The sequence below is a fragment of the Orbilia oligospora genome (genome assembly GCF_000225545.1).
Source record: "Orbilia oligospora ATCC 24927 unplaced genomic scaffold scaffold00054, whole genome shotgun sequence".
Taxonomy (NCBI): Eukaryota; Fungi; Ascomycota; class Orbiliomycetes; order Orbiliales; family Orbiliaceae; genus Orbilia; species Orbilia oligospora.
Window position 1 is genome coordinate 2,892,859 of NW_011645611.1, and position 18,345 is coordinate 2,911,203.

The following is an 18,345-nucleotide window of genomic DNA, read 5'->3' on the forward strand; positions in this document are numbered from 1 at the left end:
TAGCTAGCGGCTTCTTGCATGAGTTTCTTGAATTACTGTGCCAGTCAGACTAGACCGAACCGTTTTCCGAGCGCCCGCTTAAATACCTTGGGCCTTGCGTGGCCCCTCCATGCGTGATTAACCAACCATCCGACATACATACTCCTTCGAACGAAGCATCGCATTCGACATTACAGTCCAACAGCACCGATAAAGGTTTTTGAGCTCGAAAAAGGGGAACTATTAGATTCAGAGCAAGAGTCCGACATAATAGAGATATAGGCAGTTTATGTGCCGTATTTGGCTCTGATCGAAAGAAGATTTGGATCCCTTTGCCGTCGACGGTGACACAAAGAAATCGACCACAAAGCAACACATTTTTCTGACGTCAAGCGTCTTTGCATTGTATGTTTCGGATTCGAACTTCCAAGGTGATCATGACCTCGACGTCAAATATCTCGATCAAGTGCGCACTCATTAACAATTCTCTTTTATCATATATAGTAAACCAAAGCTGCCGTTCATTCACAGTACGCTCGTTATATACATACTTGAATTCGAACAAATAGAGAATCGGCAACTGGATGTCATACCAGCAGTACCCAGGCGGCTATGGCGGCCCTGGTGGCCAGCCCCCTCCACAAAACCAATATGGATACCCCCCGCCAAATTATGCTCAACCTCAAGGGGCCCCTCCAGTCCCTCCACATCCGTCAGGGTTCCCACCGGCCCAGAATCAAGGTTCATACTACCAACCCGGTGGTTCGGCAAATACCTATTTCGATCCCAATTCTGCACCACCGCCCCCTGGGCCATATGGCCAGGGATACGCACCATCTCCGCAGCCAAATTACCCACAGCCAGACTATAGCAATAACAGGGCATCCTACCCCCAGCAGCCACAAAATGGCGGATATGGCGCTTACCCACCTAACCAACAAGGTCCAGGTGGTTATGGCCCCCCACCGCCCCAGCAACAACCTTTTGGTGGCTACGGTGGCCCACCAAACGCGCCATATGGTGCACCACCTCCCGGCCCCTATAATAATAGTCAATATCCGCCCCAAAACCGACCGCAATTCCCCGGCCAATTCCAACCCGGTTTCGGTGTCCCATCACCGGGCTATGAAGAACCACCTCAATGCAATCCCATGCAATACGGCCAACAAGCCGACGAACTTCGAAGGGCCATGAAAGGATTTGGCACCGACGAGGCTACACTGATCCGTGTTCTTGCACAGCTCCAAACACCATTTGCAATTTACAGCGTACAGCGTGCATTCAGCCAAAGACATGGTCGGGAACTCCTGACCGATCTTAAAAAGGAGACGAGCGGGAACTTTCGTGAAACATTATTATCCGTAGCTCGAGGTCCGCTTATGGAGGAAGTACATGCAATACATGATGCGATTCACAGACCTGGAACTACAGAGTCGGTCTTAAACGACGTACTGTTATGTCGCTCACCGCCAGACCTGGATGCCATTAAGAAAGCCTACACGCGTACATTTTCTCGAGATCTTGAAGCAGATGTTCGTGGCGATCTTTCGCTGAAGACGGAAACTATGTTTGTATTTGCACTTGGAAATAGAAGAGCAGATGAAAGTGCACCAGTGGATATCGCACAGGCGGAGAAGGACGCTTATAACATCCAAATGGCAATCGAGGGTGTTGGTACATCTGGTATTTCGGGTGTATTTGGTGGAGCACACCAAGAGGCAGTCTATAGCACCATCTTGTTAAAGAATGATGCACAGATCGGAGCTATTGCGCACAGTTATGAGAGAATGTATAATCGTCGATTGGATGTGATGATTGAGAAGGTATTATTATTCTTAACACCCTACTAATTTTTTATAATAGATACCGAGTATACTAACCCATATTCTTTTTTTCAAATAGAAATTCAGTGGCCACATGCAACAAGCCCTACTCTATGCTGTCCGAGGAGGAATGGACAAGGCATTACGTGATGCAGTGCTGTTAGAAGATGCTATGAAGGGTCTCGGGACAAGGGACTCTCTACTGATCCATCGGATCGTAAAATATAGATGGAACAAAGCACATTTCGACAACGTAAAGCGTGCCTACAAGGAAACCTATCGCCGAAATCTAGAAGACAGGGTACATGGTGAGACAAGTGGCGATTATAGAAAATTTCTAACGGCATTGGTAATGAGCTAAGGGGACGTAATGTGCACATACCCGTTATGGAGGGATCTTTGGGAAAGACCCTATGAAACACACTTCTCAGAACAGCAAAAAAGAATTCTGTAACCTGGCTAATGCTTGAGATGTTCGTAGCATCAGACATGTAACTAGAATTAGTTTGGTCGTGCGGCGCATTTGGAGTTTACACTTTGCATAACTTTCGTTTTTAAATATCACTTCGTTCCGCTCTAAAAATCCATCCACCAAATGGTCTAGAACACTTGATACCAAGGCTCTGCATGACGTCGTTTACCGAAAAATACAAGCCTTCCGCCTTGGTCTCGCGTTTTAGACTTCCCGTGTCGAGATCCCGTTCGGCCGGAACATCGTATCGAAACCATATTTTGCGAAAACAAGAGCGCGAGCTCCCCGCAGATCGATTAAAAGGAGTTAAGGTACCTTTTTTTCGAATTAAAAAACCAATCTCCTTCCTTTCGGGTAGAAATCCTTTCCCCAGATTATTTTTTGTTTATGAAATCTAAGACCCCAAAATCTCTGCAAGTCGACTATCAGCCATAACTGTATATACTCTCTCGCTGGAACATCAAACTCTCCGAGACATATCTTTCACGAAAAAAAAAATCCCTTAGAATCAGAACCAACTGGTCCTTCAATGCCCTCAGTCACTGAATATAGACCATCACTCTCGACGCTCCCCACAGAGCTTTTAATACAAATCTGCGAAATCCTCTTCGACAGCAAATCCAATACTCGGAATACCACACAGGCAACACGGACCTCGAAGCCGCCAATCCTCGACGGACTATCAAGAACATGCAGTCGATTCCGGGAAATATGTCGCCCATACATCTTCCAAAACCTAATAGTTGACCTCAAAGAAGACATCGATCTCCTATCTCTCAAATCATTATCTACAGATGAAGGAATACTGTCATACGTTGGAAGCTTGCGTATACACTCCGCTATCAAACCATCGCTACGAAGACTCGCGGATACGATATTTGGACCGAATGCCCCGCCTGAAGTAGTATTTAGCTTTATACGGCGTATCATGAGACGGATACCCCGCTTAAGATCATTATCAATAACCATCAATGATATCGAACTTAACGACATATTCGCAAACCCAAGATGGCATACACCAATCGATATTGATTGTGAGGAGGATGAAGAGATCAATTTGGTGTATTTGGAGGAGTTAACAGTATCTGAAAATTCCACGTGGGTGATTGCATTGGGGGATAATCAACCACAAATCCCGATTATTGAAGAAGACGAGGAAGGCGAAATCACAAAGACGGCTGTGGCGGTGGCAGAAACAACAGGATTGAGGAAGTTGAGTTTTGTGCATCCGGGGGACTTTGGAGCACCAGAGCTAAATGGGAGTAAACTCTGGGAATACCGTGGACGGACCGAGGGATTTGTAATGGAGATTATGGCACTTGGATTAGAAAGTGGTTTGGCAAATGGAATTAGAGAGTTAAAAATACAGAGGACATTGGATGTGGTTGATTTACAGAGTACGTGCGGATGTTCTTCCACATATATAGTAGTCGCATATATAAGAACTAACTCTACCGACTTATTGATAAGAACTCGCAGCTGTGTTCCCCGAACTCGAGGTGTTTGAGTATTGGATTGACCGGCCACTGGTATGTCCCCAATCTTTAGCAGAAGCATCTTCTTCTCCTCCTCAAACCTTAGGACATAGCTAATTCCCACCCTTCAATCTTGCCAGAACCCCAGTTTACACAGTTTAGGAAGCGGCTCCCGTCTCGTCTTCCACTCCTTATTCATGCACCTCTCTCTCGGTATCGCACCCCTCACGCCACCCTACAACCATGACGTCTTCACAGATATCAGATTACTCGGCAAGTACTGTCGGAACTTAAGACAAGTCCGAGTACAAGGCGTTGTTCGCGCGAATATTAAATGGTTACCGCAGATGTCGGCTGCGAGGTATCAGGTTATGTTCTGGGAGGAAGAAGATGGTACGACTGTTGCGGAAGTACCCTGTTATAGGGTGGAAATTTAATGGCACGCACAAACAAGGGTTTGGGCAGTTAGGTTTATTAAAAACGTCCCGTTATCCGTTACATGGTTTTAAAGCGGGTTCTTGGTGCTACGTGTAACTCTACGATTGCGGTTTGTGAGGTGGATGTTAATAAGATTAGGCAGGGAAACCATGTCGAGGGTTGAAGGCATCCAAGTTAATTGCTAGGAATTATAATATTAAAGCAGTGAGCTCTTAATGGAAGCGAGATGGTGTTTGTATAGAATTAGCTAAAATTTCAAGGGAGGGCACAGGCGGGCGAACTGTCTCGTAAACCAGACTACTACATGGTGATACTGTCTAGTAGAAAGCAGAACGGTGCAAGCCAGAGAGAAACAAATTTAGAAAGAACAAAAAGGAAGAGAAAGATTCAAGTAAAAGGTGGAAGATTCCAGCTATATGCATACAAACACAGTTTGAGGTCGTTAAGGCGTCACGTAGGCGGTTAAAATACAATTTCGATGGCTAAATAGCAAGAGCAAGAGCAATTCCGCACTGAGAAACCGTTGAAATAAACCGCCCGAGCGAATTAGTTTGAGAATCGAGGAAAGACAAAGGTCGTTGCGAAAGGTGTGTGCAGGTAAAAGCGAGCGGCCAGGTTTTTTGACCAAGATGAAGATATCAAGCAGGAGCAAAAGAAGATCATTCTTTTCCGTAGCCCAACCGAACCGGTCCTGGGACCATAAAAAAACAGGGTATCGTCTAACCGTCTCGCCGAGTAGAAGATGGTGTCTCGTTTTTCGTATATCCTTCAGAGACTCTATACCGGAGCCTGAAGGATATCTATACCCCCGGAGACGTCCTCTAGTCGGAGAGACCGTATGTGTGATCGTGAAGTAACCTCCCATGCTAAAAGACTGACGCAAATATTAAAACCAGACAGGTCAAAAGACTCAGTAAATCAGAAAGCCACAGCTAAAAAAAAAAAAAACATCGTACAATGAAGATCAACTCTCGAGACGAGAGGAGATATCCGCCCGAATTGATAAAGGTGTTAGACCTCAAGAGAACCTATCTTAGACAATGTTCTTGTCATGAATAGTGCCCTTATACAACCTCGTCCACGTCTCGCAAACGTCGCCAAAGGGTAACATCCTCAAACGAAAATCTGTCAAGACCTGCTTATCCAGCCTGCCGGTCCACTCCAAAGAATAACAGGAACTGACCACTGCCTTGAGCTCTTCGGGATGAGTATGTCTCACGAAGGTTCTTAACAGTGGGAAGATTTCGGACGGGGAGTTCCACAGGCTGGAGTTAACGTCAGCAGAAGAGACCGTCCGCCATATCTTAGCCATAAGGACACGCTCGACCCAATCGACTGCATCTTCCCACTGCTGCGAGTATATGTAAGGAATGGTATTTGTTCGCAAACCACCTTCGCTGGTGGGAGTCAGCACGTATTGTGGCCAATGGCGATGCAGTTGAAGGAACGAAAGATCAAGAGTGTTATGATGATACAGCATGGTGAAGTATATCAGAACCCATCTCTTCGTCCCCGAGTTCGGTCTCGGAAGCCCCTTGATGCTGAAGTGCTGACCTGGAATCTTTGGAGGCTTTGTAGTCAAGAAGTGTAGGATCTCCTCAACTGCTTCGAGGTATCCCTCGATAGCACCGAAACGTTTGAGCTGTCGAATATGGTAATCATAACCGTCAAAGCGGGATTGTAGATTCCAATAACAGAGTTCAAAGTCGGTGAGTTCTTGAAAGTAGTGACCAATAAAAGGGTCTGGGAAATGAGCACGTATGATTTGATCGCATATTTGACGTGGATAAGTGCAAAGAAGATTGTTGAAACGGGAGTTGGCACCGCGAAGGTTAAGTAGACGTTCGATGTCACAGAACGACATGATCATAAGGAGCACATCGTCTGGAAGGGAAAGGAGATCGAGCGGCATCTCGTTCCCGGTGTCGACGTCGATGTCGATATTGGAGTCGTTGATATTTAGATCGGATAAAATGGCTACGTTAAAGGTCGGAGAATTTAAACTGCCGTCGACGGTGCAGCAGATGTCGGTGTCGACCATGAATTAAAATGCGGAGAAAGGTGGACCCGAAAAGGGCTGAATGCTGGAGAAGGAGGAGGTCTGCTTTTAACTAAGCTCAGTGCTCTGCTTGATTCCTGCTTTCCTTTGCCTTCTTTCCCCCCCAAAACAACACACACAGACCAACTTCTTGCTTGCCGCCACCCAAAAAAAACCGTGACAGTGGCGATGGCACCAGTTTATCGGAACTCAGGTCGCATTAGATTCGGATCGATTCGATTCGTTGGGAGGACAAAGGTCGACGTCGGTGCAGAATTCCCCCCCAAAACTATCATCAGCATGTGCTTGTGCTTGGTCCTAACTAACTGGTGCTGTGCTGCTGTGCTGTGCTGTCCCTTTTAACGGCAAAATCAAGGCCCTGTTGGGTGAAAAAGGAAGAATGGAACCTGGAGATTCCGGTACCACCGGACTGGGAAACTTTGTGCTGGCTGGCTGGGATGGCCACAGACTGGCGAGCTTTGGGCAGAATTTGGGCCAAATGAGGAGGGATACCTGGTTGTCGGGACTGCTCCTTCTCGCCTTTTTTGTCTGCGGTGTGCGTCCATCTGGGCAGCTGCATTGCATTAAATACCTCTTGTCCCTCCAATCCTCCCTCGCCCTGATTCTGCAGACCGGGACAATGCTGGCACAATTGGGCCACTCGCAGACGACATCTGCCGTGTGCCTATCAAAAGCGGGCTTCCCTTGGGATGCCCAGCTTCCAAACGGAGCCTGCGGAATCGGTTCCCAAAGGCTAGCTGGGGGGGAAGGGATTAGCTTGCTGGGAAGGGCGATATTCTTGCTCTTCCTGGCCTTAGTTCGGGCATGCTTTCACCCGAAGACATGGTACGCTAGCTTCTGCATTCTTCAAACTTCTCACAGGCCTCGATACCCGCATATACGTATATTAGCGGTAAGCTTAAGTCATCGTCGATGGCTTCTTCAAACAGTCAACAGCCTGGAACAGCCAGGTTTCGTCCTCAAGTCGGTTTTTTTCTTTCTAGCACTATCGGGCCCACATCCATTATTTCACACACAAAAAGACAAAAAGAGCGGTTCGGTAGGCGATGGCAAAGCCCAATCTCATCACATGCCCGTCCGAGTTTAGCGGGCTCACTCGTTCAAAGCTCTCTGTTATCGCCCACGCTAGCGTCAAAGCCTAAGCAACTTTCGGCAGACTGGTCGCAAGATGCCTGCTCATTATCATATCATAATATGGACGTCTGATATTGAAATGATTGAGTGGCTGACGAAATGGAAAAGGAGTGGATGAAGATTCATGTTGCTTGCAAGTTCGGATCGCAGAATGTCTGTGACGAGACAAGACAAGCCTCCAAGGCCCCAAAATTTTGGTGTGTGATCCAAATCATCAGCCTCCAAAGACTTGGGATTACCGGCCGAAAGAAACCTATCAATACAATGGCTCTGCTCATTCAATGCCATTGTTCGGGGTGATGTAGACAATCTATTATCTCTGCCCACCCCTTAACCCGGTACAAAACTCTCAAATCTCCATCACGATGCCTTAACCCACTCTTCCCATATGTTTCAACCGGGCCTTCCGCGTCGCAATCGTCGGCGTCTCCACATTCACCATTAACTCTCTTTCTCTCCAACACCTTGACCCCAGTCCGTTCGCACGTATCTAACAAAGACTTATTCTCCCCCTCCCCACCCATAATAAACCCGACATGCACCTTCCCACACATTAATAACGCGGCAAAATCCGTTGGCGAGTCTCCCACATAGATGTTATAACTAGCAAACCTGGTTCCTTGGTCTTCAATTTCCAATTCTGACATTGTTACTGTGTCTGTTGTGGTTTCTGTTGGAAATTTGTGCTTGTTGGCTTGATCCACAGCGGTACCTAGTGTATCCATATCAATATCCACATCCCTAGTGTCCGTCGAACCCATTCCCGCACGAAACTGCCCCTCAATCTCAAGGAGCCCGTTCAGTATTTGCAGCTTATCGTCCGCGGTCCATATCCCATGGTCATTATTACTATCATCTCCACTATCGACACCGTTGAGCCGGCTTTTATTACGACGACAGTGGAACCACCTGTCAATTTTTCCTGTCGTGAAACCTTGGTTGTCCTGCACCAAGTTATTTGCGATAATCTCCACTTTCTCGAACTCCGGTGCGGTTAAGCTTTTGTGGTGGCTTGAATGACCCTCGTCCGAATTCATGGAATTCAACACCTCGCGGATAAACAAAGCAGACCAGTTGACACTGAGAACCGTTACTTTTGCGGCTGGGTGTAACAGTACCTTCGAGACCAACGCTGTGAATTCGGCTGGCCTGCGTATTTGTACTTTCTTCGCTGCAAGCGATACGGCCGTTTGGGATATTCCTTTGAAGATATTTGAGTTTTCTACCCGTTCTATGCTTTTTCTTTCGATGGCGCGGAGGCTCGACAGGAATGCAAATTCAGAGAGGACGGAATTCCGATCGGGCGAGTATGCCTTAACATGGGAGACATAGTCCTCGATATAGGCTTTTGTCAGGTGGTTCTTGAATATTTCCGTTGCATCAGGTAGCGGCGAGGCCGTCACTAGAGTTGAGAGGGTATCTTGAAGGGTGAGGGTCTGGTCGAAGTCGACAACTAGGTGCCTAATTAACGGCGGCGATATTACCGGCCCCGAAAGTGGAGACTTCATAATTATTTTGTTTCTCCAATTATAAGCTTGAGATGATGCGTTTTTTACCCTTCTGGGAGATGCTGATGGCCGTCCAACCAGACGTATGGGAATCCGTACCGGTAAATGGAGGTGCATGGTTTGGGTTCCAGTCTCCCGTGGGTTTCGTTTTTTCTCTCTTTTTTTCTCGGATGCAATAGCTGGATTTGAGACCCATGCTGAAGACACAGCAAAAGCATTCCGGCACCCGCATGACCACCATCGCACAACCATGCATTGCGCTAGCCTCATTACAACTCAAACCGGACGTTGTAGATTTATTGCCTACTGGTGCAAATTAAACACGTCTAGATCTATAGTCTAAAATATAGCCGTAGGCCCTGGTATTTCTATTTTGGCGGCCAAGTACCGCTCGCCATGGTAATCTTGTCATGAGCTGATTTGACCCTGTCGATCATGCAAATTGAGCCACCCGGCCTCGAAAATACAATTGGCTATCGGGAAATTTCTTCAGCTTTCGAAACTTTCTTCGGTCTTCTTGCAACTGATATCGACATTAAATGGCATTCTAGCAGGCTACGAACCATCATTTGCTGGGTCGGGTATATATTATAATATATTTTTTCATTTTATCAATTGGATACTTGAGCGCTTCAGGCAAGTACCTATTCTCGATACTTGCCCCTCTCTACCGTGTCTTTTTCGACCTTTGACCTCGAATTCCTCCCGATAGCAAAACGCATTTCATACATCGACGGTATAAGGGACGCAAAGTCGCCATTGCATTGCCCAACCTCGACCTAGCAAGATTGCGGTTCGCGGTTATAGTGTGTGAAACACCACGTTCCGATGCATGAAGTGTACTTCACGCTCATGTACTGGGCCTTATGGTTATAAATATAACTAGACAGTTATGAAGCAAATTTAATCTCGTATATACTTGGAATATCTTCAAAGGAACCTCCGGGTAACGTTTGGCGACTCAAAACCACTACGACCAATATATATTTTTATCTCGTACCCAAGCGATAAATAGAATTTGCTATGAACCGACCCGGTATCTGTTCGGGGAATGCTCTTTTCGTATATTGTATTACAATCTTCTACGTAACCACACTCATATGTTAGCTGTATGTGCCCAGTAGTTACTAGATAATGCCTTCCGCAGTACTTCTTCAGTCAGCAGATACCTACATCTACAGTTGAGCCTGGCCTGGCGATGAAACAAGTGGGTACCTCCAGACCAGTGGATACCTACTTAGATACACATACGTCTGAAAGCACCCTTCAAGTATAAGGAACCAATCTAGATCGATCGATCTACCACGGCGAATTCCGTTATCTCTGTCGTACAGAACTTAAATCTATTAATGATAATTTGACTTCCCAGTCTGTTGATATCTATATACGCTCATGCTGTATAGAGCAAACCTGTACACGATCGATCTGGTAACACACGTGTTTACAGGGCGAAACGGCTGGAAACTGCGCAGATATCGATCGATACCGTCACTATATCGGATTCGACCCGCGCAGGATCAGCCGCCTCGTGGTTTTGTACAGCTGCCACTAATCGACAGAGAATTCTAAGAATGACCCGCCCTATAGCCTAGATCTAGTTGCCTTAATTAAATATATCGCTAAATTTGTGTATATATAACTCCACTGGACTCCTCATCGGAACATATTTCGTAGATACAACCATGGTACCAACACTACTGCAAAACTGGAACGAACGAGTTAAAGCATCTTATAATTACAAAATATAAAATTCAACCTCTAAAGAAATCTCCTTGCATCGCGAATTCATTATACTGCAATATGGATGAAAGCAGGCCCCCCAAAAACTTTCACCTCGTCCTCTGCGGCGCTTACAATGCACGAGCCGATTCATGGTTTTTTGGCGATTTTGTTGGCCTTTGTAATTTATTGAAGGAGAGCGGAGTCGGTGGAGATTTCGTTTCTTGTTATCCCACTGATGAGTACTTTACCCATCCTAAGACTCCCGATAGTATAAAGTTTGGGGCGTTCCGAAGTACGACAGCAGCTACAGCTACTTATACAAAGCGCCAGCATGAAATGCGGGCGCCATTCTATGAGCAGATCGAGAAGGAACGAATCAAGGGTTATCTCTTAGATTGGCTTAAGGAAAAGTCTCTGAGCGCGCAATCAGGGGATGCAGTCAGCATTTGGATTTTATCGCACGGAAACCACAAGGGTTTAAGGCTTGGGGAGGAGCTCTTGAAACCGAGCGAATTAGTTAAGGCCACCGAAGAGTTCAATGATGGCGTACAGGTCAATATCGCTTTCTCAGCTTGCCATTCAAGCCGGTTCGCGAAAGCATACTCGGAATGTCCTCAGACATTTCGTTATATCCAGTGTGCGGCCGAGAAACTTTCATGGGCGCACCATCCGACAGGAACTCTGCGACGACGGAATAGTCGTTTCATTCAAGCCATGGCTAGTTCCCTAACGGGGGAGGGGTTAGCTAGGCAAGGTTATCACTACCGTGCAGGCCCGTGGAATGTCTCGAAGCATGAGAACTATATAAAGGATCAGGTCCAACGAAAGGTATCCGATCCAAAAGAAGCTTCAGTACCTTCCTTCTTCAGAGATGGTCTAAACCTCAACAGTATTGTAAAAGACGTACTATTCCGGGATTTCAAGGATATTACTTACAATCCCTCCACCGTTTCGAGACGAGGGAGGAGGGAATGGCCGGGAAGGAACGACTCAGTTGTTACAAGCTTGGACATGATTCCGAATTACGCTTCGTCAAGGCCCGCTAGAGAGCGAGCAGTAGCACGGATGAGAACGCTGTTTGCACCTTTCGCCGCTCAAGGTAGTAAAGCGGGAGTCGTCCACTGTGACTGGGGCTTCGGGGAATCCGGATCAGCTACAGCGTCGTGGGCCGATGATGCTGCTGAGATTAACTGTGCAGTATATGCTACGTATGTACGTGCAAGGTTACAATCCGCGATATGGGACATTATATTCTCCCTTTCTCTGGACGGTTACCTTGACATAACGAAAGTGTTCGTGCATCCAGTGCCCTTGAACTGCTCCGAAAAGGAAAGCGAAGCCTTCGGTCAGTATCTCGGGACTCTGAAGGCAATTTCTAACTTCGAAGAATCTAGATCGCGGTGGCCGCACGAAATAAGTCCATATTTCGAATCTTTTGTTACACTTCTGATAGAATGGTTCGCCATTGTTGTTCTCCGAGGGATGACCGTTCCGGCGATCGATATCTTCAAGTATATTTTAGATTCGGAATGGCTTGGTGACGCCGATGAAGAGGACCTCGAGGGGGCTGAGAAAACTTACGCCAATGATATGGCTAATAAGAGTATGCCGGAGATCAACAAAGTGGAAACCAACGTTAACCTGGTTGGGTTTTTCTTGCCCAAGCAGCCAGTTCCAGACTGTGGAAGTGCCGGCGGTCTCTCGCTTTTGGGGAAACTTGACGAGGATTTCGTAAAAACTTTTTCTGAATTTGAAGAATTCACCAAGGCTTATTTCAATTGGGACGATCAAATTGTGGCATTGATGGGGGAGGACCCGTGGGCAAAGCAACTTGCCGAAGTTAAAGAATTGATCCCTTCGGAAGTTTGCCCATAGGGGATGGGGGAGTCGGAGGAGTGCTGCAAGGATTAACGATATCGATATCGTAAATCCTTTAGCATCTAGATTCCGGACCGGCGTATGTTTTTTTTTTTTTTTTTTTGAATTTTTCCTTGCCACAAATTGTCTGGGTAGCCGGTTCCAGGGACCCCAAGTACTGTTCGCGTGTCTCCTTTTTAAATTTTTCCTACTCCTTGTCGCTGTCCGATGCACTTTGCAACTGCACTATATGCATGTATAGATCCTGAGCACAAGTTGTTTAGTGCCGAGACTGGTATAGATCTAAGTTTTTATAAACTTGTAAGATTAGATAGTTGGAATAGAAAAGGGAATATCAGATGCCATACATGCCAAAAGGAAGCTAAACTAAACAGTCAAATTTTATATTTATAGAATTGGTCTGTAAACCGCGGACAACACGATATAATCGATATATTTGTGGTAATTTAACTATGATAGTTTCAATACGGTTCTAATCCCTATTGTATAAATATGGCTAAAAACAGTACCAATACTGTATCAATAAGATAAATTTCTTTCTTCTAGTACGGTAGTTCTTTCTAGTTAATGGGCAGACATCCAAAGAAGTGTATTTAATAATATTATAACACGTAAATATAAATATACCACATAGTGTCGAAATCTGCCTGTACTTAAGCTTACATGACTATAGTAAGCATGCAAAACATAAGAACGACCGAGTGATAGTTTAGTTTCTCAAGCGCTATATATAGCGCTATATATAAGCGATAAGTGTATAAAAATTTCCCTTTGTGGGCTCTGGGAGTCGTGCCATCTGGAGTCGGTAAAATGTTTTCTCATAGTAAATAAATTGTTTAGTTAATAATCACACAATTGCTTTCGTTATATATAGGTATCGATCACACCACAAAGACCCTCAACTACGCCGAATTTTGCCGGCTCTAATATCTCTTCCAGGAATCTAAGATTGGTGTATGATCACAGATACTTTGTTCCTAACTTGCACTCCCAGCTCCCAGGCAACAATGGATCACCGCTGCCCTTGTACGTATTCTTCAATGGATGCCTACAATGCTCCCTTATCGCGCCGGCTGGTTTACCAGTTGCTGGATTAATCTGGTATCCTCTTATTGTATCCGGTGCCTCTCCATTTTCTACCCATCTGACCATCTTCATGAGTATGCTCTCACTCGGATTGACACCCGAAATACCAAGACCGTTCTGGCCGGATCCTCCAAAATACCATGCCCCGTTTCCGCCATTACAATGGTTTAGACCAGTGACTGGGAATAGTCTGTAAAAATCGTCGAGCTGTCTAGCTTTCAACGTCATGTTTTTTGCAGTGTTTTCGTAGAGTTTTATGGTGTTTTCGTGGGAGTAGTAACCGTCGCTTGTACCATGATAGACGAGGAGTTTGTGACCGCTGTTTTTAAGTGGTGTTAGGTTTGGATTGTTGGCCGAGGTTTTATAAGGATCGTGATCGAGGAGGTCGTCCATTATATCAAGAAACTCATCGAGCGTAGGTGGGAGTTCCCAGGTTGCGTCGTTCTTAATAGCATATCTGATGTATTCCTCCCCTAGCTCCGAGGGAGCTCCGTAAATTAAATAGAATCCAAATACTTGGTCGTTACCGGGTTGAACAGCTGGGGCAAAGAACCGTCCTTTATTCCCATACACCGGCGAATATATCCTTTCAACCGCAGAAACCTGGTCGGTTGTTAAACACTGATGTGTACCCCAAGTTTCCAACTGGCCGCATAGCATATTCTCAAACCTAGGTTTACACTTCAAAGGATCTTCCAAGACGTTATCCGCAACGCCATCGATGGTATCACATTGCGCTAGAACTTCTGCGTCAACGGCTTTCCATTGTTCGAAGCTTAACCATGTCGGAGAAGTTGGAGGTCCTGTTTGGTAACTGTAGTATAGCCCGCTCGCGACTAGACGGTGGAAATCGGCGGCTGGGTCTCCGGCTATGATTCCGTCGTATTCTTCGGGGAAATCTTGGGCGATTTTTAGGCCTTGTCTTCCGCCCCCGGAACAACCCCAGTAATAGGATTTTGTGAGAGAGGTTTGGTAGAAGAAGTTCGTGGCGGCTTTGCCTACTTGGGTGGCTGTGAGGGTGCTGTTTAGATCCAATAATAAGTATATGCATAAATCTCATTTTTGATTATCAGAGAGTAGTATAATAGAAGGGTATACCCACGCTCTCCAAGCAAAATCCTTGATAACCTCAGGTCTATCCAGAAACGGTGCCGAAGAAGTCCCATCATGTCCATTATTATGTCCCACAGCCGCAAACCCCAACGAAGCTGTAAAAGCAAGATCACTGAGAGTCACACACCCACTAACCCCTCCATTCCCCGTCATAGCAAATCTCTGTCCTGAACTCTTCCAATCCTCAGGCATCCAGACTTCCATGATTACATTAGAAGTTGAACTTGTAGTGACGTTTAGAGTCAAGCGACACATATTTGTCTCCGCGATTACCCAGTTTTGTCCACATGTTGGATGAAGGTTTGGATAGGTTATGTTTGTGCCTTTGGGAGTGTAGCCAGAGGTGAGGACTTTTGTATTGGAGAATTTGAAGATTTGGAGAAGACGGCTGCAGCGGCGAGTGAAATTGTTACCGCCTGTTGCAGTGACGCATGGGATGGCGATAATGGCCGTGACAGTGAAAGCGTTTAACTTCATTTTTTTCAACCGAACATGGGAATTAAAAAAGATGGATATAAAAAAAGATAAAATATTAATCTAAGAGAAAAGCTGAAGTAGAAAGGATATCAATATACAAACAAAATAATAACGTTAGCCAGCCGCGCAGGTTAACATTTATAGTGTCGTAGGTACTTCTTAGAGAAGAAAGCTATTGCGATTTTTCGACAATCCGGGGTATTTAAGCTTTCCCCCCAGCTTTTTTGTACAGCATTTGAATACAAGCTTTACAAGGTAGTTATGTATGGAACTTACGACCGCGGCAGGTTCGGCATCTTGCTGACAGCAGGGGAGAGTCATTTCTGTAGAGCATTGCACATTTGGGCTTAGTGAACTCGATATTGGATCCATTTTCTCCACTTGCGATAGCTGAGTCGTCCGCACAGACCGACGATGATAGCGATAGTATATGTACATATGTGTGTGCATATGTATATGTATGAGGGTATTAAGTTGGCTTGCTATAGGTCTCTAGCCTCGAATCCAGGTCCCAGCTTTTTGAACTTTTTGCATTGGTTTGATGATTGAGTCAGCTTCAGTTCTACCTCGTGTTCGGCATTTGGTAAGCTTAGATTGCAGGTTCGGTTAGATAGAATACTTCTGCGCGCTGTGCATTCATATTAATTTAGTATCTGTCGAATGGAAGATTGTCAATTTGACATGTGGGGAGCTATAGAGTCGTGGAGATTACTTACTGAAGTACTTACTTACTTCTGATAGTATACTTGTTAGTAGAAGGATGGATGATAAGATAAATCAAAAGGGTCGTGTTGCATGGGAGCCACGGCAGACAGGCGACTGAATTTCAGCCGTGTTGCGGGATCGACGGGATGCAAAGTGTGTTGCGAAGATGGAGATGGGGTGTTACACGCAGTTGCAATGGCCTCGCCTGTGTTTCCTAATTGGGGAAAGGGCCAATTTCGTTGAGTGGAAGCGACCGAGTCTCTTAGCCTGCTGCTTGCTCATGCTGCTCCCCTTTGCCTCTGCCATCCTTTCAACTGGAACTGTGAATGAAGTCATTTGCTAGCGCCATTTCCTTTGATCTTTCTTGGATTGGATCCTGCTTTTTTTCAAAGAAAAACTTATTTCGATACCATCTGCTTTCTCATCTTCTGCATCGTTTGATCTTACTAGTTTCCCCTCAGCTGCTGGATATTCTACAGTGCAGAGAACTATCACCAGATAGCTCCTGACGACCTCAACAATAATAATAATGCGGTTGTACGCTTCCCCCTCTCTCATCGCCCTCTCCGCAGCGCCCCTGGTGGTCCATTCTCTCCAGCTGCCCTTTGGCATCGACATCCAAATACCCGCTGTCCTCGATGCACATCTAAACACTATTAAAACCCAAATCTCTCAGATCCAAGTCCCCGCATTCATCAACAAGATCATAGACCCGACCGGTTCATCTCCCTTACTCTCCCTCCACCGCGATCTAGTTTCCATCCCTTCCGTCACCGGGAACGAAGAACAAGTCGCTAGATTCTTAGAAACTTATCTACAATCCAAAGGTTTCAAAGTCGAGTTAATACCTATCCAGTCACCGGAATACCCGAAGAAACGGTATAATGTCTTCGCATACCCGGAAGGAGGGTCTAGATCTGCGCCGATATTGCTCACCAGCCATATCGACACCGTACCACCGTTTCTCCCATTCAAAGATGGTCTGAGAACTGTCCACGGTCGTGGATCGTGTGATGCAAAGGCATCGGTTGCGTCACAGATCATTGCGGCCGAAGAGTTGCTTGCACAGAAGCACATTACCGAAGATACCGTTTCCCTCCTCTTTGTTGTTGGAGAGGAAACAAACGGCGATGGGATGAGACATATGAACACCTATGACCTGAAATGGGATGCGGTTGTCTTTGGTGAACCCACAGAACTCAAGCTTGCCGTTGGACACAAGGGTTTGGCAATGCTGGAGGTCGAAGCTAAGGGCAGGGCTAGTCACTCTGGATACCCGAATCTCGGTATCAATGCTAACAGCCATATGATCAATGCGCTGTATAAACTCGATAACTTGAAGCTTCCGAGCTCGGATCTGTTGGGGAATACTACATTGAACATTGGTGTTATGAGTGGTGGCGTTGCTGCCAATGTTATTCCTGCATCTGCAAAGGCTGAGGTTGCTATTAGAATCGGAGCAGAGCATTTTATTGATGTTAAAGTACTGGTTGATGATGCATTGAAGGGTATTGAAGGTGTCGAGGCGACTTGGAAACAACCTCATTACGACCCTGTTTTCTGCGATCATGATCTCGAAGGTATGTACTCCTTAACGAAAATTATATATGAATGATCAGGCTAACGAATATTCGAAAACAGGATTTGAGACCATCGCACTCAGCTACGGCACCGATATTCCAAACCTTAAGGGTCGTCATAAAAAGTACCTCTACGGCCCAGGCAGCATTCTCGTCGCTCACGGTGATAATGAGAAGATCGATAAATCAGACCTCTACGAAGCTGTCAAGGGTTACAAGCGAATTGTTAGGGGAATATTAAACGCCAAGGCTGTCGTTGTCGCTGACCCGGCAAAGTCAGAGACTGTGGTCCCACCGGTTAAGGCTGCTGTTGTGGTCGAGCCGAGCGTTCAAGTGGTCGAACCCGAGGTTGAGAAGGTTGTAGTCCCGGAGGCATCGGGAGACAAGGAAGATTACAAGAAGAGCGACGATGAAGAGAAGGTTGAATATGTCACTATCCTGCCAGTTGAGCCTATTTACAAACATGAGAGAAAAAATGACTAGGAGCGTGACAGGGTATGTATAACCTATGGTGTTTCGGAACTCCATGATGGTAATTTTTGGGTATATTGTTTCCTAATTCCCCCCTTGTTGTATTGAAATTTTAATATTCATTCTTCCATTTTGCTTCATCATATAGCCAATTTTTTTTTTCTGTTGTTTGTTTTTGATACCTTTCCTTTGGTTCCCTTTCCTAATTCTTCACCTGCCATCTTCGTCGGCCCTCTCGGGAAAATTTTTTCGTGCATTTTCATTTCAAAAAAAAAACACCTTGTATTACCTATACATCTTGTATTTAACGACGAATATTATCATTTGCGGGCTGGAAATATCTCGACCAAGAAGATGTTTAGTATAGTATCAGTGGTGTGCGGTTGGGCTTGGGTTATAACTGGATCCGCGGAATCGAGGCTGAT

At 45.7% G+C, this 18,345-nt stretch overlaps 7 protein-coding genes across 7 annotated transcripts; 4 read left to right on the top strand and 3 right to left on the bottom strand.

Annotated features, from left to right (window-relative positions):
* Positions 1–563: 563 nt before the first annotated feature.
* On the top strand, positions 564–2,163 carry AOL_s00054g874 (uncharacterized protein; the record flags this gene model as incomplete). Its single annotated transcript, XM_011122190.1, has 2 exons — positions 564–1,802; positions 1,882–2,163. The coding sequence occupies 2 exons, from the start codon at positions 564–566 to the stop codon at positions 2,161–2,163; spliced, it is 1,521 nt and encodes a 506-aa protein (XP_011120492.1).
* A 640-nt stretch (positions 2,164–2,803) lies between these two features.
* AOL_s00054g875 (uncharacterized protein) lies at positions 2,804–4,186 on the top strand (the record flags this gene model as incomplete). The annotated part of the gene is made up of 3 exons (XM_011122191.1): positions 2,804–3,671; positions 3,745–3,803; positions 3,890–4,186. 3 exons carry the CDS (start codon positions 2,804–2,806, stop codon positions 4,184–4,186), a joined length of 1,224 nt encoding a protein of 407 aa, XP_011120493.1.
* A 1,034-nt stretch (positions 4,187–5,220) lies between these two features.
* Positions 5,221–6,228, bottom strand: AOL_s00054g876 (uncharacterized protein; the record flags this gene model as incomplete). The annotated part of the gene is made up of 1 exon (XM_011122192.1): positions 5,221–6,228. One exon carries the CDS (start codon positions 6,226–6,228, stop codon positions 5,221–5,223), a length of 1,008 nt encoding a protein of 335 aa, XP_011120494.1.
* A 1,430-nt stretch (positions 6,229–7,658) lies between these two features.
* On the bottom strand, positions 7,659–8,888 carry AOL_s00054g877 (uncharacterized protein; the record flags this gene model as incomplete). The annotated part of the gene is made up of 1 exon (XM_011122193.1): positions 7,659–8,888. The coding sequence occupies one exon, from the start codon at positions 8,886–8,888 to the stop codon at positions 7,659–7,661; it is 1,230 nt and encodes a 409-aa protein (XP_011120495.1).
* Positions 8,889–10,688: 1,800 nt separating this feature from the next.
* AOL_s00054g878 (uncharacterized protein) lies at positions 10,689–12,485 on the top strand (the record flags this gene model as incomplete). Its single annotated transcript, XM_011122194.1, has 1 exon — positions 10,689–12,485. One exon carries the CDS (start codon positions 10,689–10,691, stop codon positions 12,483–12,485), a length of 1,797 nt encoding a protein of 598 aa, XP_011120496.1.
* A 963-nt stretch (positions 12,486–13,448) lies between these two features.
* Positions 13,449–15,164, bottom strand: AOL_s00054g879 (uncharacterized protein; the record flags this gene model as incomplete). Its single annotated transcript, XM_011122195.1, has 2 exons — positions 13,449–14,595; positions 14,677–15,164. The coding sequence occupies 2 exons, from the start codon at positions 15,162–15,164 to the stop codon at positions 13,449–13,451; spliced, it is 1,635 nt and encodes a 544-aa protein (XP_011120497.1).
* A 1,234-nt stretch (positions 15,165–16,398) lies between these two features.
* AOL_s00054g880 (uncharacterized protein) lies at positions 16,399–17,932 on the top strand (the record flags this gene model as incomplete). The annotated part of the gene is made up of 2 exons (XM_011122196.1): positions 16,399–17,449; positions 17,511–17,932. The coding sequence occupies 2 exons, from the start codon at positions 16,399–16,401 to the stop codon at positions 17,930–17,932; spliced, it is 1,473 nt and encodes a 490-aa protein (XP_011120498.1).
* Between the last annotated feature and the right edge of the window lie 413 nt (positions 17,933–18,345).